The following is a 27,264-nucleotide window of genomic DNA, read 5'->3' as shown; positions in this document are numbered from 1 at the left end:
TTATTTGTCTGCAAAATTAGTTTGTTTATAAGATATCAAAATTCAAATAAAGCTGAAATTATCTTTAAAATTATGAGTTATACCATGAATATGCGTTCTAAATTTGTAAATTCCTCACTTTACACACATTTCAAATCGTATTATAATTCCCCAGTAAATAATGAATCTTTCATGAATGCAACGTCAGCTACATACTTGGAAGATATGCACCGTCTTTGGAAGGATGATCCGAAAAATGTCCATGCTTCATGGGATATCTACTTCAGAGGAGTGGAGTCCGGTCGTCCAGTGGGCAGTGCGTATGTCTCTCCTCCGTCCATGAGTGTCCCAGTCGCTGGTGGAAAACAGCGTGTTACAGCCACCAGTCCTGCTCCCTTAACAAGTGTTGGTGAATCGGTAATATCCTTATGATTATGTAATACTAACTTTGATATATAATGTCTCATGAGGAGATATGTCATTCAATGCTAAAATCTGTTTCCGTTATCTTGCAGTAAACAATAGAAATATAATTCTAATTCTAAATAATTCAGTACACAATAGTATTACACAGTTTTTGTTGAGTAAACTCTGGCCATTTCTCCAGAATGACTCACTTCTAGTTGGATTGCACCTGCCATCCTATACTGGATACATCAAAAACCATATTGTCACTTACACTGTGTAACTCTATGGATGTCCAGGAGTTTAACTAACTACAAATACCAAAATATTGGCATAAAGAGATAACTCGGTTGATAAGTCTAGTTTATTTTGAAGGAAGATATCTGTTGTGTGGAACTCTTTGTGTTAAAGGTTTTAGCCAGCATAATTGGGCATCAGTGCAAAATGTTTTGTTGTGTCTGAGGGATACTGGTGACTTACTCAGGGATTACCCAATAATACCAGATTTTTTTAGGTTTTCGTGCACTATTTCAGATTTCTGTCTGTAACTCCCTTATTTTTCAGGAAAAATAATAAGAAATTTTACATAAATTTTGTAACAGTAAACTTAGCAACTTTTTATAAAACAAGTGTAAAAATTAATTAATAATAAAAATGTAAAAATCTATGTACCAAAAGTCCAATTTTTCATTCATTGAGTATGATGAACATTCTTTACAAACATTCCAGATACAAAATACTTGTACTAAACCCTACAGACAAAACTGCTCACAATCACAGATTTGTATTGTGGGTTCACTACAAAAATATAATTTTATGACATTTTGAAAAAAAAAAAAAAAAAATGTGTATGTTTGTAGAGCACAAAGAATAAGAAATATTTGGGTAAGAAAGTTTAAAGTTTTAATCAAAATATACTTTAACTGTACATTTTAGCGAATATTAAGTTTATAGTGATTGGTCAGTACTGTAATGCATATATAAATGACAAAGTTACTATCTAACTTTTACTACAAATTTAGATATAAAACCCATCTTAGTTGTCTTTTGCCAAAAGCAGGCTTCTCAGACCTGTGTATGTGTATATATTTTCTTGATCGGGAAACAGCAATATCAACTATGCAGCAAAAAATACTAAGACTGGAGTAAATTACAATGCCCATAAATATAAACCTTTTGATACATTTTTTTGATCATGGAAACAAGACAAACTCAGCATAGCGTCAGAAATATAATTCATTTGAACCAGAAGTGCTCATACACGTACAGAGGCATTGAAATTGCATGTGAAGCTGCGGGTAACTGCTAGTAATAGATATATGTAGTAAATACAAGTAATGTAATTGAAAACTAAAAAGAATACCTGGTATCCAGACGGTACTATTTTTCAACAGTCTGTATAACAGGACATTAGTATTAAATTTCCTCAGATGTCTGAATATTTGGACATTTGTACCAAAAGGGTTCAACATGAAGTATTCTGCTCCCCTGCCTGCCTTTACCAATAGAGACTGGAGCAAAATAAGTCTCATTATCTTCCTAGCTGGCATGGCTGAGACACTGCCCACCATTCCTTATTAAGGTGGCTGTGTAATGAGATTTCAGCAGGAGGTGTTATCAATCTCATCCTGAATATCCTGTCCAAAAGTCGTACAAAAGATTTTTTTGGTTTGAGTGCAATACAGGTTTTCTTAGCTTGAACTATAAAAAACACTGGCCATAACCACACACGGTACTTTTTATATTTAAATGTGATCACAATATTTAAAGATATTATTTACAAGATGAGTACATAACATTCTGTATTATTAATAAGATATAGCAGAGTAGCAATGAACTCATTACTGCACAGAACTGACTAGCAAGGCACATATTTCTGCATCATGATCTTTGTAGGGTATGCAGTCTATTCTCAAACAAAGTAAAACTTGGTAATGTGGTGCAATCAGTCAATAATTTTTGTATTTACATATTCATAAAGAATGATTACAGAGTAAAAAAGTTAAAACAGCTTTTGTGAGGCTAATAAAAATGTAAAGTCAGTAAAAAGTCCCAGATTTTAACAAAAAGTTACCAAAATTAGGAATAGATAATGTAAACTAAAATAACAATATTTATTAGAAATTAGTATTGAGAATATAAGTACAAGTTTGAAATGTAAAAGTTAAATAGAATGTAATGAAATATGTTAAAATATTAAGTAGAGAACCCAGAGCTAAGTCTTGAACACAAATGATCAGCACCATTATTCCAGTAGAGATAGGTCCAAAATTAGGCCTACTTGTTTTAAATTATCATCAGTTAGAAGATCAGGAAGTTCTTTTAGCCCATCCAGAAGTAAAATTTTCTTAGGCAATATTGCTATGCTATACCAACTAGTATACATTTTTGAATGTCCAGCTGTTCAGTGAAACAGTGTAACTAGAACCATGTCATTGGCATACATAATTGGGGCATTTGTAGTTTAGCTACAGTTTAAAACAGTTTTATAAAAACAATTAAGCAATGCTTGGAATAATCCGTGTTCTAGCATGTCTTGTAAGAAAATTACAGCCTCTCAAAAATTTCAAGTACCTTAATTATTTACCAATGTTTATTATAATATGTGCATACTCAGGAGCGGCGTTAGGGTAGGGCAACCAGTAGCCTTTTTTCATATGTAGTTGAATTGCAGTTAGGGGGCACCGAAGAAATCTCGCCCAGAGCGCTAGTAGTGCTAAAACTGGCACTGTGCATACTTAACATTACCAACAACATACATATAAATGAAAGCAAAACTATACAACTAAGGTGGTGACAAGTGAATTGTTTAACTTTAATGAGGACATGATATATCTGGATAGTAACAGGTAACAGATAGTATTATGCTTGTATATTTATTTGCTATGTACTTATAGTGCAAAACAGTTGATGGAAAACTTGAAATTTATGTTTAAAGATTTTAAGTGATTCATTGATCAAGGTCTCTATGCTATATTAGATTGATAGATCATACATATTGTTCAAATTCAGAACAAGTGATTTTTCTTTATAACTAGAACTACCATACCTAAGTGAGCTTTTCTACAAAGCTTTATGATGCATTCAAACTAAACTAATATAACAATCTGCAAAATATTACTTTTTTCAGCTTAATGAAAGCACAGTACGAGAATACTTGGAGTTACAGTCAATAATACAATCTTTCCGCATAAGAGGTCATCTTGCTGCAACTCTTGACCCTCTCAACATTGTGCGTGGAGAGCACATCAAGTCCACTCGTATGCAGAAACTTGTTCTCAGGCATTATAAACTTCCGAAGGACTTGAACAAGAAATATATATTACACAACACAGACTACATAAGTAAGTTAAACTTCACCTATTAATTATTGTGGTTAGGTGATTAGACCTGTATAGAAAATAAACTGAATCAAATTATCTTTTAGGGAATGGAAAATGTTCTCCCACTATGAAATAAAATTGTCAATTTAACCAACTTTAGTCTACGGACGTCAAACTTTCACATTGGAAAGCTATATATATTTTTTTTATTTTACAAACTAATGGCCAATGCGCAATGCCAATGGCGCAGTGTAGCGGCTACAATGGTTATCACAAGATAAGCAGATCAAGCAATGTTGAGTGTGGCTGCTGCTTGGATGGGTGACCGCTGAGTGATCCTGTTCTTGCAAGCAGCCTGCCTGCCCGGCCATTGGTGGTGATTTGGAAGTCACCTTTAAGCCGTTGGTCCCCAGATTATGTTAGAGAGGGCTTCTTAGGTAACTAACTAACTTCGCCTGGTAAAATGAGACATCTTCACCCAACTTTACAAACATATAATAAACAAACTCACTTTCTCTTTCTGACTGAAAAGATCTCTTGCAGTGAAATTATTTTACTTTTGAAGGCATATTATACTTTTCTATGATTTGTTGTTTTTCTCCATTACATAACTTTTGACCATTGAAGTTATTTAATGTTGATGTATAACAATTTAATGTGCTAACACAGTATATAAAGCTAATACAAGAAGCTTTCACCATTGCCTTGCTTGAAACAAAGTACTTTAGTGTTTATAATTAAATGGTGTGATCATATTTATAAGAGAAGTTATGTACAGTAATAAAAAGGTTAATACATTTTCTTGATTTTAATATTAACCTTTGGTTATACACTTAATTATATAATCAAGGATATTGGTATCTAATAACATATGAAATATGTATATATATTCCCAATCACTAATTGTTCCCAAATACTTGTCCTTTCCAACATTTACAACATTCATATTAGTTGAAGAGAGGTGGTCTTAAAAATGAATTATTTAGAAAAATCAATAAAATATTAGTTAAGTACCTATGTCATTTACACGAGTCTGCACTCTGCAATCCATTTTGGCCACAAAAATATAAGTGAGTAACTGTTACTCTAACAAAAAATACTTTATTTAACACTAGGTTGAGTTAGTTTATATACTGGTTCAACGAGTGCAGCACTTCCATGTTTACAAGAAGAAAGCAGAAATAACATAATAAATAGAGACAAACACATAGCCACTATGAGACAGCCAAGCCATGGTGGAATATATATATGAAGTCACAATGTGTGACATTATGACATGTGGGGTCGGAGTTTCGAAAATGGGTATTATCTAGGAGGGAATTTATATAGTAGCTGTTACATAAGACTTTTCAAGCTCTGAGGAAGTTCATTAAAGAACACTATCAGTGCAAAGGGTTAACAATTGCTTGATGTTTGGTTAAAATTAACCACTACAATAAGACCTGATTGTCTGTTGAAATATAAACATGATATATGTGAAGGAAAGGATTCATTTAGAGAACTTTGAAATTGGTTGTGATAAATTGGCACAACAAAAATATCTACTGAAATATCTTAGAAATTGTATACATGGATTTACAAACATTTGGTATGAGTTTTGTTGTAATTTAACATTTGTGTTTTTTGAAGAGCATGTCAAAGCTTATGTCTATTTCATTTTCAGGTGGCGGGGAGAAATCTCTCTCTGTATCAGAAATACTAAAACGCCTAGAGACGGCATACTGTGGGAGTGTAGGCGTGGAATATATGCATATAGGAAACCAAGACAAATATGAATTTATACGTTACAAGTTTGAATCTCCTGGAGCGGTTAGGTCAATGTCCCCACACGAGAAGAAATTGATATTGAAGAGATTAATTAGGGCATCCGGTTTTGAAGATTATCTAGCAAAAAAGTACCCTTCTGAGAAGAGGTTTGGTCTTGAAGGAGGAGAAGCTATGATTCCTGCATTGAAAACTGCTATTGATACTGCCTCAGCGTTAGGAGTCGACATATTTAACATAGGTATAATAATGTACTTTTATTGAATATTTTGACTGTAGTTATTAATTATATCACTTGTTTATTAGAGAATACAAATAAAAATTATAGTTCTCTGTACTATCAAAAAGAAAAAATCTTGTATAAATAATCACAGTAGGATAACTAAGAGCACAGATGTAAGGAATAAAGTTCCGCCAAAAGCTTTAAAAAATGTTAAAATATAAAATATAATAGCAATCAAACTTGTTTGTAATACAGAATGTAAATATTTACTGTGAATTAGGCTTTTCTAATAAATTTAATTAGCCTTTCTAGATTTATTCCATACCTCCCAGTACAATCTCTAAAATAAGATTCGTCCACACCCAAAGCCAAGTCCTAGTTATGCCATTGAATAATTAGCCATATAAATTGTTTAGGTATTGCTCACAGAGGACGTTTGAATGTCCTTGCAAATGTTGTCCGCAAACCTCTTCAGGACATATTTGCCCAGTTCCTTCCTGTGAACATAGAAGAACAACTGGGGTCAGGGGATGTGAAGTACCACCTGGGAACTTACATGGAGCGTGTTAACTCTGAGACTAAGCGACCTGTTGTTGTCAGTGTGATAGCTAACCCCTCACATCTTGAGTCCATCAATCCTGTTGTCATTGGGAAGACTCACGCTGAGAGGGTGCTCATCGGTGACACTGAAGGAAATAAGGTGGGTGTGGTGTTCGTTTTAGGTACTTTTAACTGTTTTATGTGTCAGTCGTTTCATACAACTTAAGACAAAAACTGCAGCATCCTGATGTTTAGTATAATTTTATAATATATACCAGGAGTATAAATTTTTCAATTTTGACTGTCCTGTGTTTGTTGCTGTGTGGTGCTACAAACACTTCAAAATTAATGTATTACTTTAAGTTGTACTTTATCACTCACTACCAGGGACAGATTAAGAGTGCCATTTTGGGGGTGGTGGAATACCAGGGGTGGAGGTAGAAGAATCTGGGGCATATGAAACAGCCCCCCTCCTCCCCCCAATCAAGTGGAGGATCAGGCAGTTCTCCTCAGGAACAGTTTAGAAATTTTAACACCAATATGAAAATGTAATAGTTAATTTTTTTGCTCCTTAAATGTATATTTGCTGTACATGAGTTATTAACAGGTGAAACTCTCTCCTTATTAAATTATTACTTTTCTGAAATAGCTTGCAAACATTATAAAAGATCAACTAAAATAAACACAAAAAAGCTTGTCAACAGTGCGATAACAGTAGAAGATGGCTTAATGGCAACACAGCATGAAGTAACGTTTTCACCTGCTGTCTCTACTAGTGCAAAAGTTTTGAGTGGAGGATAAACATTTCATAAGTCAACAGAAGCAGTACTAATTTTGCGTTGAAATAGAGCAATTCTTCATTTCCGGTTGTACAGATCAAAGAGGCATAAAATACAATGTATGTGATTAATCAAGTACCAATGTACAAAAATGTTGAAATTATTTCTTGCTTTCATAAACTGTTTGAGACAAAACAATCGGTTTTTAGATCTTCCTGGTTCCACAATGAGATTCCCTGCTTATTTCCAGTTTTTCCCTGGTATGTTAAATTCCCAGCCACCTTATTCCTGGGTTTTCCCATTGGGTATCCACCATGTCATAGTGTTACTGAATGACAGGGAGGGGAGGGGCAGTTGTCTTCTTCGTCACCCCTTAATATGCCCGTGATCACTACTGAAAGCTGTAAATGAAATTCCCTAGAATTACACTACATTTCTGTTTTTTTAATTAATCCCAAGATGCAATATTTTGAAGAGGGGAAATTTTTCATAACAGTTTCAAATTTGTCTGATGCTCTTATATTTTGTATATACCAAAATCATTCTTATAAAGCATGACCTAAATAAAAACCTGGATTATTCTAAAAATTCCATACTTTGAATTTTTTGATACGTATTAACCTTGATGTCAACCGTAATAGCACTCGCACTTTCAATTTTTCTGCAATTTTCCATATTCTTTACTACGAGTATGCACATTTTACTGCAGGTTTGGTCTATTCTAATTCATGGAGATGCAGCAACCACGGGTCAAGGTGTAGTGTATGAGACCTTCCATCTGTCTGAGTTACCTTGTTATACGAATCATGGCAGTATTCACATCATCATCAACAACCAGGTGAGCTGTCGAGGAAGTTATTGAATGTAATAAAATAGTCTGTATGTAACCACAGGATTTAGGTTTCTGTTGATCAAATAATATTGAAATAGGAAAATGAGTATAAACTACAAAAATAACTTTATTTACATATGATTACTAATAAATTTAACCTAAGTTTTTTTATATAAAAACATAGTACAAAATCGAATTTTGAAATGTTAGTCTAACTATTGTGATATGGTTCCAAACGTGCAATCAAAATGACAGTAAGAATATTAAACACCGCTTGCTCATTATTGTAGGGAAAATGTTCAGCATCAGAAATTGTTTTATAAGTGAAACATTAACTCTACATTTTTAGATCTGCAATCTGATCTCTTCCTCTTCCTTTAGGTGGATACCCAACCTAACACATAAATTAAAAATTAGGTTAAAGTGGACAAAGTAATAAAGTTGCAATATGACACACAGAAGTAAAAAAATCAAAATAAACATGTTTTGTGTCAATTTCATGCTACGGATCTCTAAAATACACTTAATAAACAACAATAATTATTATAATCTGAAAAAAAACTACAGGTCATTGCTTGTACCAACCAATCAATCATCTGTAAATGACTAGCTAGCATAGCGGCCAATAAATAACAATTATCATGACTTAAACAAGATGATGGCAAATTAGGAAACAAGGTTGACATTTTTATTGGTTTATTGTAAATGAACCAGTAAATCCCATATTGTGGCCATAACTCTAGTCTGTTTAATTTCAGGTTTAGTTTTTTTTTGTACTTAACAATTGCAAATAAATTAATAATAGAAGGAAATGCTTTAGATAGGGTTCACAACGGACCCGAGGGTGTCCCGCACGTCAGAGTATTGCACGGAGGTGGCCAAAGTGTCATCAGCTCCGATATTCCATGTCAATGGAGATGATCCAGAAGCCGTCTGCTATGTCATGAAAACTGCAACTGAGTTCAAACACGAATTTAAATCGTAAGAGTATGATAATATACTGTAAGTAGTTAAGTAATTTGTCTGAATCCAGAAATATGACACATCCTAGTTGCTGATTAACATTAAAAATTGTTGCCGTTATATGATTTAGGCCTACCTTTGTGCTGTATAACAGTTGTATTGTGTGGTCACATAGAAAGAGCCATAATATCCTAATAAAGCAAGATTATTACATTACTCTATTATGTATCATTACTTTTTGAGAATCATATCAAGATAAATTTATTAACACTGTTGCACTTCATAATTGAGTATTGAATAAGTAATTTAAAGTCTGGTATTAGGGGTTTCAGCAAAGAAATAATTTTGACCAGGAATGAGCATCAACATGTACTTTTAATTAGTCATGTAACTTAAATATACTCATTAAAATATTACATTTTTCATTTAACAACTTGAAAGATATTAAATTGTTAGTACGTACTCATGTTTATAGTTGTAATAGTAATAGCCTTGATTGGTATTAAGAAAACCGTTTTATTGGTTACAAACTCTATTAAATCCATAAAAAAGTTTATGGATGAGCTTGAGCACCTATAACCCCATTATTTGAAGGCATATAATACCAGAAGCTTATACAAATATAGTTAATACAATTCAAGACTAAACAAAAATTTAAGGAAAAAAAGTATGATTACATTTTATAGAAAATAGAGTTTATCTTTATTTTATACAAACAAGATGGTGGTGTAAGGGATATGATGGAAATACTGGTTGTTAATTTTAAATAATAGTATGTATTAATTTATAAAATCATTTAATTTGGCAAACTGTTAACATGATATTTAACATGTTAGTTCATCTAAACTTTTTGAAGGCCATTTGACTAATAATTAATCATGATGTTAGAACTACTCAAATATGCTTATAATTAGACTATATATAACAATAATTCATAAAATTATTCATCTTACATAATTTGACCATAACGTAGCATACCAAATTTACCATTCAAAACTGGTGGAGGATGAAAGGTAAACATTTAATATATGTTTCAGTGATGTAGTGGTCGACATTGTATGTTACCGCAAGCATGGACACAACGAGGCTGACCAACCCATGTTCACGAATCCTTTCATGTACAAGAACATTCAAAAACTTAAACCTGTTTATGTTAAGTATAAGGAGGAGCTTTTGAAACATAGGGTTCGTACATAGTGCTTGGATCACATTTAGTAGTTTATATATTTAATTAGATAATAGGGCATGTAATCAAACTTTAAAGTGAGACATACACATCAAGTAGTGCATAGAATACACACTTGTATGACCTTTCAAAATTATCTATACTATTATATAAAAATCTAATGGTGTCTCTGTATGTGTGTTACTCAATCACATAAAAACTATTGGACCGATTGTACTGGTATTTTACATGGACATTTTTAGGGTCCCTGGTTAACACATAGGCCTATTCCAATTTCGAAACTGCTCTGGGTAACCCTTGGCCCCACTGATCTTGAAATCTCTCTTTTGGCTTAATCAACAGATAGTAAATGGGTTTTTTTATCACCTGTCAAAGTCAAGAACAAGGTACATTCCTTCACTTTTGAACAAATTCCTTAGAAATTAAAATAGTAGTGCATTTAATCATTGAAGTGCTGAAGAAAATTCGGTCTTGGTTTGATTAGCATGCATTTAGAGATTTGAAAAAATTCTTGATTTTTTCCAATTTAAATTTATTTCTTTAAATAACAACCAATTCTTTTCACAAAAGCTCTACTGGTTTTACATGTAGAGCACTGTAAACGTGGGTGCACCATATGGTTATATCCACATGCTGCAACTCGCATCGTGAGATGAAACATCAATGAAAGAATAGGACAGGTTTTGTATTGATTTTTCACATAACAAGCAGTAATATATAACAAATAATTCACTCTGTTTTATTTCAGGTAATTGACGAAGAAGATGTACAAAAAATGGAGAAATACACTTCCGATTGGCTTCACGATGGGTTTGAAAAAGCTAAGAGTGTAACTCTGGTGAAGGCCAGAGATTGGCTTGATTCACCATGGAAGAATTTCTTCACAGTTAGTACATTTAAAAGTATAGTTGTTACTTATTAGTTATTGTTTTCTTATTTACAATACTAATCAGTGGTGTATCTATAATTTGACTTGGTTTGGGCTTAGTGAATTAAAAGGTATATGGCTGTTAGCATCTATCTACTTTGATTTATTTAAATACTCTATAAGAAAACAAGCCTTCCATAAAAGCTGCTGTCACCCTCAATCATTCTGACTGTAAGCTATCTAGTACAAAACAAGAGAAAATTAATTTTTAGAACATTACACAATGCCATTAAATATTTTAAAGTTGAGTGGGACAAATGAGTTTATAAAAATTAAGTAATTTTTTATTTAATTTAATTTAGTATTGAATAAACTTTTAGGTATTGGAAAAATAAAAAAAAACTGATATTTCATCAAAATAAGACATTTGAAAATAAAGCAGGTTGTACAACTTGAAGTAAAACATTTTACCCCGTAGTATTTCCCCTGCATACCTGCACAGAACTAGCTATTACATTACGTGTACTATTGCATAGAACTTATGTCACGTAACTCTCCTATGGATCTGAGATCTCTTCTTGTAAAAAGTAAAATTTACAGACAATTCACTAGATATGTCACTGAAGTTAGAATCATTCATCAGAATTCGCTTTTGTTGTGGTATATTTTATCAATGGTAGTACTAAACATGGCTGTTCAATCGCACTGTGATTGGTTGTTCTAATAAGACTTTTGTGTGATATTTCTCTGGTCTGAAGTATAAGTACCTTTATCTGAACAATACCATGTTTACTTTCTATCCTCTTACTTATAGTCCAGCAGTCAGACAAATATTAGGGTGGGTACCTGGCCACAAGGTTAAAGAAGTTTTAGGGTGTTATTTGGAGATATAAAATACAAATATTCTTTATTTTCAAATACATAAGTGTTAAAATGGCATTAGATAAGAATATATATGGGTGAAATAAAATATTTAAGTTTGTCAATTTGTAAGTATTTTCTATATGAACTCGTTGAGTGTACAAATCAGGTTTGTTGACCAGCCAATCAGTAAGCACAGTCTTGAATCTTCTCTTGCTGAGGCATCTCAATTCTGGCAGAAGGTTGTGCAGTTTCATGCCCTTGTAGGAGGGCTTCTTTACATATTGAGACAGATGATGAGCTGGTTGGTGGTGTCTAGTATTGTAGCCACGGAAGTGTCTATTCTGTAGTATTGGTTGTCCATCATTATATATAAAATGACTTCTTTTATGCAGAGGTTTTTGGTTTACTATTATCATAATCTTCAATGCATAAGTGTAATTTTGGACTTTTCCGTCAGTCCTTTCCTTGTGTTTTATTTGTGTTCCTTTACGTTTAATGGTTTTGTTTGTCTTACCTATGTATTCCCTATTGCAACTACATTTTATACTGTAAACACAGTTTTTGGTTTTTTATTCTGTAAATCCTGTGTGCCATTTTTGATTTTTTTTACGAGACTTTGTCAGACAAGAGTATTGTGTGTGTGTGTGTGTCTTAAACGTGATTCTAATGTTGTATTTTCTACGTACTCTTCTAATTTTCTTTTATAACCCCGGCACATAATGGATTGACATAAACACAAATTTATCACTATTCTGTTTGACTGACTCAAGAATGGTTGTTCTGGTTCATTTGCACTTGTTTATTATTGACTGTCTGTATCCACTGCATCTAAGATCTGATTTAACTTTCTTAAATTTTTCTTTTAGTCAATCTTTGTCTGAACATAAGCTCTTTGCTAAGGGGCCATGTGAATAAAAACTAGTATAAGCAAATACTAGGGATTTCTTAAGTAAATGCTACGTTTTGTGTGAATAAACACACTAGCACTTATAGACAATAGACAATATCTTTATTTTTGCATAATCTTGGAGATCAGCATGGCGTCACAACTGTTACAGAGAAATGATAAAGTAGTATAGTATCGTCCGTGGGCTGTGGAACGAAGTCAGGTATAGTCTGGGAAGTCCTTCCATCTTAAATATTCTTCTATGGAGTAGAAAGGTCTTTTCAGCAGCCAGTCCTTTAGATGCTGCTTCAGCTGTTGGGGGTTGTGGTTCTTCATGTCATCTGGCAATAGGTTGAACAACTTGGCTCCGGCGTAAGTGGGTTTCTTGCTGTAGAGTGTCAAGTGGTGGGGTGGCAGGACAAAGTCTGTAGAGCTCCTTGTTCCGTACTTGTGGACATCTTGATTTCTGAGCTGCGAAGTTGAGATTGTGTGGAGGATGACTTCTTGTATGTAGATTGCCACAACGGTAAGAATTTTCAGCTCAACAAAGGCCGTTCTGCAGCTGTCCCGGTAGCCAAGTCCTGTTAGGTGTCTGACCGCTTTTTTTTGTCGGATAAGGACCTTTTCTAGGTTAGAAGAGGCAGTTCCCCCCCATGTAGCTATGCCGTATCTCAGATGAGATTCCAGCAGAGCAAAGTAAGCAGTTCTTGCTATCTCTGAGTTGCTTACTTGAATTAGTCTGCGAATAACATATATCCCAGAGCTCAATTTCTTGCACAATTGGTCGATGTGGGGTTTCCAATTTAGGTTGCAATCGATTAAGATACCAAGGTGTTTAGTATTTTTCCTGGATTCCAGGCCAGGCAGTGCCATAATGTTTGCTTCCTTGCTCTTAGTAGTGAAGCCCAACTGTACCGTTTTAGATTTGTTCAGGACCAGGTGGTTGGAAGAACAGTACTCGTTGGTCGCAGTGAAAGCCTCTTCAGTGCTAGATAAGAGTTGTTCCTTATCTTTTCGTGCAAGAGTTACAACAGTGTCATCCGCGAACATAACAGTCTGGCAGCTGTCTTGCAGGTGGGCAGGGAGATCATTTGTTAGTAAGAGGAACAGCATTGGGCCCAAAACAGAGCCTTGGGGAACTCCTCTTTGTATACTGATGGGTTCAGATTGATATTTCTGTGATATATTGTTAGATATATATTGTAGTTCCACTTGCTGTTTCCTATTTATTAGGTAGCTCTGAAACCATTCTGCTGATTTCCCTACTATGCCTATTGTTTGTAGCTTTTGTAGTAGGCAGTTGTGGCTGAGACAATCAAAGGCCTTGCTAAAATCCAGAAAAAGGCTGTTAACGATGCAACCTTCCTCTAGTTTGTCTATGATGTATTCGACTAGTTGTATCAGTGCGGTTGCCGTTGATTTGCCTTTCAGGAATCCATGCTGCTGGTTGGTAAGCACATTGTTCTGGTCAAGATAGTTCGTGAGCTGTTCCAGAACAATTTTCTCCATGACTTTAGAGAAAGTTGAGATGAGCGAGATCGGTCGATAGCTGTTTATTTCATTTTTCGGGCCTTTTTTATACTTGGGATACACTTTAGAGAGTTTGAGTTGTTCTGGGAAAATTCCTTGTTGTACAGATTTATTTATTAGAGCCGCCAGCGGAGAGGCCAATTCTTCTCTACACGTCTTTGTGACCATAGCACTTATTTCATCGGCACCAGACGATGTTTTTGGCTTCAACGTGTCTATAGCTTTTAGAACGTCTTTATGTGTTATAGTCTGAAACTGAAACATATTGGTTGTTGGAGCTATGGGTGGATTGTTTTGGTGTGTAGTTCTGGGATCGATATTATTGTCTAGAAGTGTTTTTTCTGCTATTGTTGAGAAGAAATAATTGAAATGATGTGCTATTTCCACTGGGTCTTCTGTGATTTGTCCATTTACTCGAAGCTGGAGTTTCTCTGAGGTGGTTAAGGTTTTCCTCTCCCTATTAATCACATGCCAGAGTGCCTTAGATTTGTTGTCTGCTCTGTTGATGTACATGGCTGTTTGCTGTTTCCGTAGGGTTTTCAATTTTAAGTCGTATTCCTTTTTCCTTGTCTTTGTTTCTGCTTTATCTTCTGTCCGTCCATAGAGAATTTCCTGGTCAAGGGCTTGTATGTAAGCATTTTTCAATCTTGAGCACTCTTCATCCCAACATTGCCTAATTTTATTGTGTTTGGTTCTGGATTTTGTGAACGGGCAAGAGAGATTTAAATTTGACTGTATAATATTGTTAAATATGTTGTAGGCCGAGTTTACTTCCTCTGTCTGGTGAACCTGTCTCCAGTCTTGGTTCCTCAGGTTCAGTTGGAGCAGTTCAATTGAGCCCCGGCTGAAGTTTCTTTTTTTGTAGCTAATGCATTTGGCGATGTTCATATTCAAATTCAACGAAGCCAGCTGTGCTGAATGATCAGATAACCCTGATGTAATGACTGATGTCTGAATGTTTTCGGGTTCTATGTTCGTACAAATCCAATCTATTGATGTGGATGTTGTGTTTGTGATGCGAGTAGGTGGCAGTTTTAGTCTTGATATATTAAAGCATGAAAGAAATTCTTCGATGTTGGTGTTGTCATTATTCTCCTGGAGAATGTTCACGTTGATGTCCCCCATGAATATTGTTCTCTTGCCTGTTTGGAGTGGCTTGTTCAGGAGTTCTGTCAGAATGTCTATGGCATTATCTAGGCTGGCGCTTGGAGGTCTGTAGACTCCTAACAGTAGTAGAGTGTCTCTTTTCAGTTTTATTTCAAAGAGTGCAGCTTCACAGATGAGTTCTGATTTTTCTTCACTTACTTTTACAAGTTGGATTGTGCTTTCTAGGCCTTTTTTAATGTATACTGCAACCCCCCCTTTTGTATGATTTTTCCTAGAGAAGCCACCAACCAGAGAGTAGCCAGGTATGTATGTGTTTTCTAGGTTCTCCTTGGATAGTCCATGTTCTGTTAATACTATGATATCTGGATTTTCTTCACTGAGGAAGTGGGAGAGCCGCTCTATTTTATTTGAGAGCCAGTCGATATTTTGGTGCAGGATTCTGAGAGAGGTTTTCTGGTGTTTTGGGATTTCTGCTATTTCTGAGTTTATTACTGGTGTTTTGTCCTCTGGAGTGGGCAAATCCGGGTTGGCTGGAGAGTTGACAACTACTTCTGCTTGCTGTTTATCAAGCTGTTGTGGTCTAAAAAAACTGTTGGTCGGTTTAGCAGGACATCCGACATTGAGAGCGCTGCGGGAGGAGACAGCCAGCCTGATGTTGAGGGTTGCTGATCCAGATCATGATGGAGTGGTACTAGCGCATGAGGGCCAGTCTGGGATGGGTCGTCACTGTCAGCCAGATAGCCATAGTGTTTGATCATGTGGTTCTTGTAGAACATGATGTGTTTAGAGAAAAACACCTCACAAGTCTCGTCTTTAGCCCTTGGCTTTGAGTTTAAGGGTGGGCTTTTGGTCTGTTTCAAGATAGGCTCTGGAGATAGCACTGGGGCAGCTTCTGTTGGTTGCTTATGCAGGAAGCCAGATACTGACGCAGCATGTGCAGCTTTTTGGTTTTGGTTATGCTTTCTGCTCTTAGCCATTTGCAGAGATACACTGAAGTGGCTTTTTGCAGTTTTGGTTCTATCTTTGCTAGAGCGTAGGCACTTCACTGGCCTGGGCTGGGGTTCATCAGCGTCGTGCTGCAGCAGGCTCTGTAGTGCTTTCATAGAGTTCTCAATTCGGTCTTGGCGGGTTTTTAAATTTATCATATCTTGCATTAGTGAATGGTCATTACCTAGCTTACAACTACAGTCGGTCACTTCGCAATTGGTTGGCAGTGGCAAAAGTTTATCTCCGGCGGGTGGGCATGTTTGTGTGCCAACATGTCTGTTTGTGTCTCGATGGATTTCTACTTTATTTTGCCCTGGTTCTGTTTTAGTTTTTAGTGTTTTTACAGTTATTTCTAGATTGGCAATTTTGTTTTCGTAGCTCCTAATGAGTTTGCATTGGTCATTGTCGTGCTCTTCGTAGAACTGCTGTAGTTGTAATTGTTTTTGTTTTTCTCTATCCAGTTGAGAAAAACAAACTTGCTAGGGGTAGTAAGTTCTAGAGTTTTCCCGGACGAGTAGTAAATGCTTAAAAAATGGTGTGAATAAAACTTTTGAAGTAGATTGTTCTGTAGCATATGCTTCAATATTTTCAAGCCTGGTCTGGGGCATGCTAGACTTTTTCCTAGCATTTACTACCTGTCTGCTCAGTCCACAGTTTGTTGTTGATCATGGCTGAGTTTATGCCTATTCGTCAACGTAAAATTTATTCTGTTTGCTCTGAAATAAACAAACGTAATTGTAAAGAACTGTTAAGGTTTAACAGTGAGAGTGTTGATTTCCTTGCGGCACAGTTTCTTGAAGAAAGTGATACTCGTGGCGGTGGTATTTGCAGAAGACAGCAAATGGAAATATTTCTGAGGTTTGTGGGTGATCCTGGCTTTCAGTCTGGTGTAGCTCAAGATGTGGGTGTACATCGTACTACTGCCAACAAGACTATAAGGTACGTGATGAGTAGAGTAGTTGAACAATCACACAATTGGATACGGTTTCCAACTACAGCTGAAGATATGACCGAGGCTAAAGTTTTGTGGCAGAGACATTTTCGTTTGCCGTCTGTAATTGGTGCCCTTGATTGTACTCAAATTGAGATACAAAAGCCTGGGCTGCACGGTGATGAGTATATTTGTAGAAAAGGATATCCTAGTATAAATGTCCAGGCAACATGCAATGCATTGGAACAGTTTACAAGTATTAGTGCAGAGTGGCCCGGCAGTGTTCACGACGGCAGAGAGTGGAGGAATAGTCATGTCAGAGACATCGTGTCACAGTATGATGGAGCAGTTTGTCTTTTAGGAGATTCAGGATACGGTTTATCGCGCGTGGTTGATTACACCGTTCAAGCCTCCACGAACGCATCAAGAACGAGAGTTCAATCTAATCCATGCTAGAGAAAGGGTTATAATAGAAAGATGTTTTGGCCAGTTAAAAAGGAGATTCCCAATCCTGGGAAACTGTGTTAGAGTTGCATTAAACAACATTCCACAAGTGGTAGTCAGTTGCGCTGTGGTACACAACATTGCCAAGCATCTAAAGGATGACTTTGAGTATGGGGATCTTGATAGCGTCCCAAATGAAGATGACCAACCTGGGGTGGTTCGTTATGAAAATCCCGACACAACATTAAGAGGCAAAGACAAGCGTGCCAATATGATGGCGTATTTGAATATTCAGTGAGGAAATTGTTTTTTTGTTAAATTGAACTTAGTAACGTTTTCATGTTTTTCTCACGCAAGCACCTACTTGCACACAATTTTGTATATATATATATTTTTTTTTGGGTATGGATTTTGTTTATTTACTGAATAAAATCATCTTATTTTATATACTAGTTTTTATTCACACATTACTGATTTATTTCAAATTACAAGTTTGATTACAATGGTAAGAATTATAACCCTAAGAATTACAATCCAAAGGAAAATACAACTTATGCAGCTTACAATGTGAATAGAGTATGGCAATCATCAACAGTTACATCAGTTTGAGTAGACTTTTCAATGGTTTGCTTCTTCATGGTTTCCAACAATATAGTTTCCTTCTCCAGTTTGATCTTATTCAGTTTGTATTGTTGCAACAAAACAATCCTTTGCAACTGCGGTGTGGACAGGTCTTTAGTTTCATCTGCTTCATGATTCGACACCATTTTTTCACTTTTTCTGATCTTATTTTTGTGGTGGTCGGCATCAGATTTAGTTTTCATCGGCTTCTTTGTTTCTTGGCTCTTCGGTTCTTCATTTTTATTTCGTTTCCCTTCAGTTTCTGTATTCGGCAAACTTTCTTGGATGTCGTCACTGGTTGGTTGCTGAACTGGGGGCCCGGCACTTGTGCCAACTGAAATATTACCCGGGATTTTATGGAATACTGGGTTATCATCTTCTATCAACTCCAAGAATGTTTTCTCCCACGGTTGTAGTTTTATTTTCCTGTTTTCCGTCACTTTTACGTCAGTCTTCTTCTTGACGGTAGACTTCACATTGTTCAATGCTTTTATTAGTTGGCCTACAGTAACTTGTTTCCCCAATGCACCACAGTAGTCAGAACGTAAGGTTTCCCAAGCTTCTTTCTTAGCATTCATCACAGCAGGGGTTTTTGATTTGCTAAGTAATACACTGTGATCCGAAAGGAGACGTACAAACAGAGTGCGATCAATTTTTTCTATTTTATTAAAATCATTATTGTCAGATTCTTCTGATGATGAATACATCTTGGTGAATACGTGGTTGAACAGAGTGAAAGAGGGATATGCCACCGATGTGAAGTAGACTGAAAGGTAGTGGAGGGGAGAAACGTGTCATGACAGGAACGTTAAAACTTAGCATTTACTTGGTCTAGCATGTACTACCCCGCGAGTAAGTGCTTGGGTTTTTCCGGATTCTACTAGACTTGCCCTAGTATTTTCTACAAATCTTTATTCACACTGATTTGACCAAATACTTACTAGACCTAGCATATGCTAGTTAGAAAGTGCTCGTTTTTATTCACTTGCGTAATTGTCAAATTGGGCTTTGTGGGAGGAATTTTTCAGTAATAGACTGGCCTCATAATAAAACATGTCACCTTGTTCCTCAGATACCTGTGCAACAGCCTGATTCTATTCCAGGTACGAAATCCAGTGCCTTTGCCGATTTTTGTGCCACAGAAAAGTTTAAACCCCTAGATAAAACTGATATTCCCACTTCATTGAGGATTTTAGAAGAGAGGTTGATTACATTTTTATTATTTGCATCCATATTCGCTTTGCCATCTTTAGGCAAAAACACTTTTGTTAGGCCTAATCTTTTCACGTTTAAAGATTTTCTTTTTCTTGTTTATTTCAGAAACTGGTTTACATGAATTTTGGATGCTTTCATGAATGTTATTAAATTCTATACTGATACACCATAGGGAAGAATTTTAAACAAGATTAAGTCCTCTTTATTCATATTGCATTGAATGTACCAGAAACATAATGTGAGGAAAGTAACAATTGAAATCACCAAATGTATCATATGGATCTGATTGATGTCTAATTGGACGATGGTCAAATGTTATAAACTCCTTTTTATTACAGTATCAAACCTAATCTAAATTAAATACATATTCCCACTTATTAAGGCTTTATTTTTACAGCCTGACAAAGATCCTCTAGATGTGCCTGTAACAGGAGCTAACCAAGAAGTCCTTTTGAAAATCGGAGAAGCTGTGAGTACTCCTCCTCCTAACTTTGAAATTCATACCGGATTGGTTAGAGTCCTCAGGGGCCGTAAAGAAATGATGTCTGCAAACAAAGTGGATTGGTCATTCGGCGAATCTTTTGCCATCGGATCTCTTCTAGAGGTTAGTTTCACTTGCTTTTGTAGAAAAACAGTGGGACTCTTATTCTAGTGAGATCAAACTGGGTTTGATGATGTGTATATTTCTTGAATAACATCAAAGTTATGTGGGGTGATGCAGGAAGGCTACAACGTGAGGCTGACGGGCCAGGATGTGGAGCGTGGAACATTCAGTCATAGACATCATGTGTACCATCACCAATCTCTCGACCACGTCACCTACACTCCTTTAAAATCTCTCTTTCCAGGTGATGGAAATTAAAAACTTTTTTAAAGTTGTGTTTTGGTATTGTTAACGATGAGTATCAGTCGATAAATAATTTATTTGTTCATTATACACAATCGGTGCTACAGGCTATGTCATAGGCTTAAACAATGGTAGCTTAATATACATTGTAGTATAGGCTCACCTAATAGTTATCAATATATTTGTGATTAACAAGTCATGTCACTAAAATTAAAATTCATATGATTCATCTGTGGAATAAAAAGCCATTTCTTCAACCCATATAATATAAGTAGATTTTTAAAAGCAGGTATACTTATTTGCCTAATTAATAGAGGTAATTTATTTTAAAATTATACTGTTGATATTTGTGGCCATACAACAATTTAATTAACCTATTGAGTTTGTGCAGAATTTTTGTAAAGATAGGTTTAAAAAAGCATCAGCCAAACATGTGCAAATTGTCAATTTATTCTAAAGTGGTTGTGTAATTCATAATCAGATATAATATTTACAATATGAGGTACTACGAAAATACAACATGAAAGTTCCACATCAATACAAAAAGTATGACTGGATGGTTATTACTTGTATTTCATTAGGCTTTTTGGTTTTAAAAATAGAAATATAAACAAATAAATTGTTTCCTTTTCTACAACCATGATACTGTTATGGAGAACGTTTGGTCTAATTTGCTCTGTTAGAAAGTAAACAACTTTTATCTGTTATAGTATATGGGGAATTTAATGACGGCACTGAGTAATTTTTAAAATATTCTAAATGAACAATGGCAGTAAATCTTTTAAACACAAAAGGAAAAAAGAAAAGATGAATTAGCTTACATATGTCTTCATCTTACTAGGTGGTGGTACTTACGTGGTGTGCAACAGTTCCCTTTCAGAGTTTGGTGTGCTGGGGTTTGAGCTAGGATACAGTATGGTGAGTCCCTACAACCTGGTGATGTGGGAGGCCCAGTTCGGAGACTTCGCTAACAGTGCGCAGATTATCTCTGACCAGTTTCTCTCATCAGGAGAATCCAAATGGGCACGCCAGACCGGCTTGGTCGTTCTGCTTCCCCATGGCATGGAGGGTAGGTTTAATGTAGGTAGCTAAGGTCTTCAATAAAAGTGATTCATTTGTCAACGCAATTAGGATCATTTGTATATCCTACAGTTATATCCAAAAATATTGATTGATCCACTATTATTGGTTTGAATATTCAACATGAGTAGGTTGATAATGTATGTTTCATTAAATTGTCTCAGAATTGAAAAGTGGTTGACTAGAAAATGTAGATTAAAAAGTATCCTCCAAATTTCTACACAAGGAATGAACAAAACGTTTTTAACTGTCCTAAATTACATAGTTTACTATAAACTATACATTATAGGCTTGAATCTTGAGAGCCTCAAAGGTAAGCATGGATCTGTTGAACATAGTTTTAAGCTTATTGAAAATTCTAAATAGGTACTGGTGGAATGACAATTTATAAACCAGAAGTCTTTTCAAAATTAGTCATAAACGTAACAAGTGAGGATAAAAATATTTAATTGAAATTTTTTATTGTTAATTGTCTTTAAACTTTAGGACAAATTAGATAGTTTAGTCTATTTTCTCTGAGCTTAGATTTATTTATAAGGCTGATTCGCTGATGTTCTTATAAAAGAATATAATAAATGCAATTTTTTTAAGATAGATATTTTTACTGCATTCCATATTCTATGATTTAGCAGGGTATGAGTTAGTTTCAGCTTTTTCTGTCATGGGATTTCCCTTAATCGATTTAATGCATTTTATGCATAACTCTGATATGTGTCTGGTCTATGTGAAAGCAATCTGTTATTTATGAACACAGAGAAGACCCAACACTTGGTATTTACTCTGAATAGAGCAATTTTGAAAGAAACAACAATTGAGAGTGTAAAATTATTAGGAATTCTAGATCCTACGCTGTCTCGGCATATACATGTTGATTATGTTCATAAAAAGTTAGCAGAGTGGTAAATTTATTGCGAAAACTAAAACTTCATGTTTCCAAAGATACGCTAAGAATGGTTTACTTTGCACTGTTTCAGAGCATCATTAGTTATGGTCTGCTCTTGTGGGGCAATGCATCTGGTATTGATAAAATTTTATTGTCTCAGAAAAAAGCCATGAGAGTTATAGCGGATGCTAATTTCAAAGATCATTGTAGGCCGATTTAAAAAAAAGAAACCATTTTAACAGTTATCAATCTATACACTTTTTACTGCTTGATCCATGTCAAAAATAATTTTCATAACCTGACACTGAATAACCACATTCATATTCACAATACCCAAGGCGCTAACCTGCAGCAAACCTTTCACAAGACTTTCTAAAATTCAAACTTCATTTGTGGTCGTTGGAATAGATCTATTCAATAAACTACCTTTGAATGCTCAGAGTGTTACATTAAATAAATTTAAACTGTTATTTATAAGTGGCTGGTAGAGAGGCCCTTTTTTGACTTATCAGAGTTTTATTCATCTGACATCAGTGGGATAGTTTTTTAGTGTATTGTTCTGCTAAATAGTACACTTTTGTCTCACTAACATTATTGTATTATTATAATACACTTTTACAAGTAAACTATTGCGTCTTCTATCAATGAGTGTATAATTTAAATTGTTTTGATAATATTTTATTGTTAGTATAAGTATTCTGACTGATCTATTGCATGTAATGTCTAATTATCAATACAATCTTATCTTATCTTATCTTAATCTTAGCTTTCTTCTTACAATTGAAAAATGTGATCCTATTTAATACAGATTGAGTAATCCTAGGAATCCTAAACATATATTGGGAAAGTGATAAAGAGTTATAGCAAAAAAAATACAACTTACTAAATCAAGTAGAAAATACATTTTAAACTGTTTGATCAGAGTTGTAAAAGTTTTGCCATAAATAGAAGTTTCATTTAAAATCTCAAAATTTCATAATGTAAACATTAAACACATTTTTAAAGGTATAGTTAAAAGACCAACTCTTACGAATTTTTCCAAAAATAATTTCTGTTTCTAAATGACAGACCAAACACAACAAAATGAGGGGTTTAAATAAATCCATTTGTTTTATAGACATTTAAAAATAAAATAGTTGTCAGTAAATTCCTAATCTGTCGTGGTGTGATTTTTAAAAATTATGTGTTACATGTACATTTTTACCGACATTTGCATACTCCCAAAGTTAAATATGTGTCTTTTTAAACCGTTTTTGAGTGAGAACTAGAATATTGTTTTTAATTGTTGAAAATTATAACGTGTCCAGGTGTTATTGCTGCTCTAAGTCTTAAAATAACATTGTCTCAAAATTTTGCCTCAGCGTGTAAATGAACTGGGCATGTCCAGGTCAGGGTCCTGAGCACTCCAGTGGTCGTCCTGAACGATTCCTACAGATGAGTGCTGAGCCCGAGAAGCCCCTGGAGAACATGCCAAAACAAATGCACTTGGCCAACTGGTTTATTGCGAACCCTACCACTCCAGCCAACCTGTTCCATGTCCTCCGGCGTCAACTCAAACTTAACTACCGCAAACCTCTCATCCTTTTCACACCCAAGAGCCTTCTCAGGCATCCAGAAGCGAAGTCCTCACTGGAAGAGTTTACTGGGGAGACAATGTATGTGTTGTACCTGAGATTTATCCTTATTATCACTTATAATATCCTTATTACACTAGGCCACTGAGCGGCACTGCTGAGTTGCTGTTGTCTAACATGTGATTGTATTGGACCTTATTACACTAAGACGGCTGGTGGTGCAGCTGGAAAATCAGCGACATGACATAAAAGTCAACTGCCATGCTCACGCCTGTTAAACCAGAACGTATTCTGAAATTATCTAATTGAACTGGTTGTGCGGCATTTTCAGCGGCACAACTCACTTATCACTCCAGCAAACATGTGTGTGCGAGCACACACACTCACACACACACATCCGATTTTAGTCTAAAAAGTTTATAGTCTGATATTAATCATACAAATTTAATCAGTATGTTTTATTAGAAATTATCAAACTTTCCAATTAAATGTTTCTCTTCTTATTTAAATACACATATGCAGGAAACATCTGAATACAAAAAATAATTTTCTAACAAAAAGTGTGGGCTCTGTGTTAATATATAATTCTGTGGCAAGTAAGAGATTCAGTGCCGGTGAACCAATAACTTTTTGTAAATCTGTCTTTATTGAAATTTAATTGATTTTTTATAGATATATAAATAGAACACCAATAATAGCAAGTATGTGATTTATTTTTGTAAATAAATAAATAACATTTATTATTCCGGGAAAATTGCAGTTAGATTATAATTTTGTAAACACCTAATTGGTTTTTTTTATTATATATGAAGGAGTACTACTGAAGGATGTACATAGAAAAATAACAGTACAGTTGTGTCTGTGTAGCTACTATAAATAAAGCAATAAATTTACTTCAGTATTGTAATGTTATACAAGGATAAGTGTACAGGAATTATTATAAGTTACTAGGACTATAATGGGTAGAAGAAATATAAATGTAACTCAAGAACCAAAGAACGTGTTGTTTAGTCCTTATTGTAGTAAAATTAGAAAAATGTATTAAATTTGTATATAAGCGAGCTTAAGTGTTTAATACAAAATCACAAAATATTCCCTACAAAATCCTACGTTCAACATGGTGCTTGACAGATTTCATTATAAATGTTATTTCATTTTCATTTAACACTAAATGTAAATATGTAAATAAATAATAAAAAAATATGAAATATCTGAAAAATATCCACAGACAAAAATTTTTCATACAAGAAAAATAATATAAATTTTGAGAAACAAAAATGATACTTGAAGGAATATAAGAAATGCAAGTTTTTTGTAAGATTTTGTAAAAAGAATCACAAAATTCCACATGACATGACTTTCATTTGGCTAAACATACCTTTGAAATAAATAATCTAAATACATTCATTAAAATTAAAAAAATGCATATGCCCAAATAATTCTACAATTTGCCAAGGATAAAAAATTAACAATAAGAGATGCTATACTGTAGTTTGAATGGAGAGTAGCATATATTGTGACAAATTTGACTTTACTCAGCTAAGGCTGAAATTGGATAAAATCTCCAAATATCTTGCAAAATGTAGTGATATTGGTGCAAGTAAAAAATGATTAATCTGTTCATATTGGAGACTGAATTAGATATGGATTCTTTCTTAAAACGGTTTTAAAAACCTCAAAAAATCGATTTTGAGTTCTCAAAAACTTTGCATATAAATAAATAGCTTAAACTTCCAAACAATACTATGAATTACTTTATGTTGTAAGCAATACAAGGTAATATTCCTATACAGATTTTTGTATACGTCAAATAGAAGGATTTCTCCCATTTTTTGATTTAAATGTACTCCATATAAGTAAAAACTGATGTTCAATAAGAAATTCTATTTTTCAAATATCACTGTAATGGAAGCAGCTAATTAAAAGTAAATAAATAAAAGTATATGGTACTCTATTTATAGCTTGGTATCTATGACAAAACAAAAAATATATACCTAATTAATATTCCTTTTTCATGATACTTTAACAGTTCTTATAATTTACTATAGTTCTCCATCAATTCTTAAAGCTCTTACATTTAAACAAGAATGTTCATCAATTTCCATTCTTATTATGATTCCTGTGTTTCAACAAATTGCCTTTTACAGGTTTAAACCTTATATTAAAGATGAGACCATAACCAGCCCAGGAAGTGTTGAAAAAGTGATTCTTTGTTGTGGGAAAGTGTGTTATGATTTAAAATATGAAAGGGCAAAAAGAAAATTGGATACAAAAGTGGCAATTTGTAGGATAGAACAAGTGTTCCCATTTCCGTACAGTGACCTTCGGAAGGACATGAGCCAGTATCCAAAAGCACAAGTACTTTGGGCTCAGGAGGAGCACAAAAATCAGGTAAGAGGGAAATTTGGTAATGAGGCAAATTGTTTGAAGTATTTTTAATCATTCAATATGAGTTATATCACAGCAACTTTATATCATGGGAATATTCATGAGGAGGTAGTTAACTTACTCATGTAACGATTGTAGAACATCAGTATATATAAGTCAAGATTCATGAAAAAGGATTTTGGGGATTAATCTGTCATATCTCCATGGAAGAAGGGGAAGCCAGCTCTGTATCAACCTTTCCAGTCAAAGCAGGCAGGGGATGACACGCCCTTATGTCTAGGTTAGCAACAGACCTTAACATTTAGGGAGCACCATCAACTCCAACAGTCATCTCTCGCAGTAGACCAGACCTATCGATCCACCCTTGCATATACTCCAATATCGTGACATTTGCGATCAGTGATATGCTGCTCCTGAACTACCATATGGTTTCCCAGATTTAAATGACACATTGGTGTTTTGCTGTACCCAGTGTATGATAAACTGGGAAGTATAAACCAGACAGAAGTGAACTTTACTGGGGAAATATTTATATTAAAATTGTTAAGAGTAGTTATGTATATATATCTTTGGATGTGTACAGATTTATTCAACCATTCAAAGATTAAACTAGTACAAATATATTGATTTCATCATGTGTGTTAATGATAGTCAGTGATTCAGGAGATGAATAGCTGGATGTATTTAAAGATGAGTTTAATTTTTAGGTTGTCTCCAATCCCCATTCACTGAATATGCTGGAGCCAACAAAGGCATTGGCTGAACTTAGAAAAATATTTATTATTAACAACAATTTACACTAAGAAACTTGCATTGCAGGGGTGGTGGGACTTTGTGAAGACACGGGTGGCCGCAGTGGTTGACCGCCCCGTGGAATATAGGGGACGTGCACCATCACCAGCACCTAGCAGTGGAACCAAAGTGATGCACGACAAGGAGCAGGTCACCTTCCTGGAGAAGTGTTTCTCTTGATGATCTAGCAACCACCTTCACCTATCTGTCATATTAATATACTAAAATAAATTATACCTCTATTTAAATTTTA

The 27,264-nt window shown here is 34.7% G+C and overlaps 1 protein-coding gene across 1 annotated transcript; it reads left to right on the top strand.

The window, feature by feature from the left end:
* Window positions 1-27,264, top strand: LOC124352912 (2-oxoglutarate dehydrogenase, mitochondrial-like). The gene is made up of 14 exons (XM_046802637.1): window positions 1-396; window positions 3,515-3,728; window positions 5,371-5,712; window positions 6,111-6,394; window positions 7,723-7,851; window positions 8,666-8,826; window positions 9,846-9,993; window positions 10,743-10,880; window positions 19,845-20,051; window positions 20,169-20,295; window positions 21,136-21,363; window positions 23,645-23,912; window positions 25,979-26,222; window positions 27,039-27,264. The coding sequence occupies exons 1-14, from the start codon at window positions 73-75 to the stop codon at window positions 27,189-27,191; spliced, it is 2,967 nt and encodes a 988-aa protein (XP_046658593.1). The 5' UTR covers window positions 1-72; the 3' UTR covers window positions 27,192-27,264.

The sequence above is a fragment of the Homalodisca vitripennis genome, chromosome 1 (assembly GCF_021130785.1).
Source record: "Homalodisca vitripennis isolate AUS2020 chromosome 1, UT_GWSS_2.1, whole genome shotgun sequence".
NCBI classification, from domain to species: Eukaryota; Metazoa; Arthropoda; class Insecta; order Hemiptera; family Cicadellidae; genus Homalodisca; species Homalodisca vitripennis.
The sequence above is the reverse complement of the archived record's forward strand: the minus strand, read 5'-3'. Positions and strand labels throughout refer to the sequence as shown.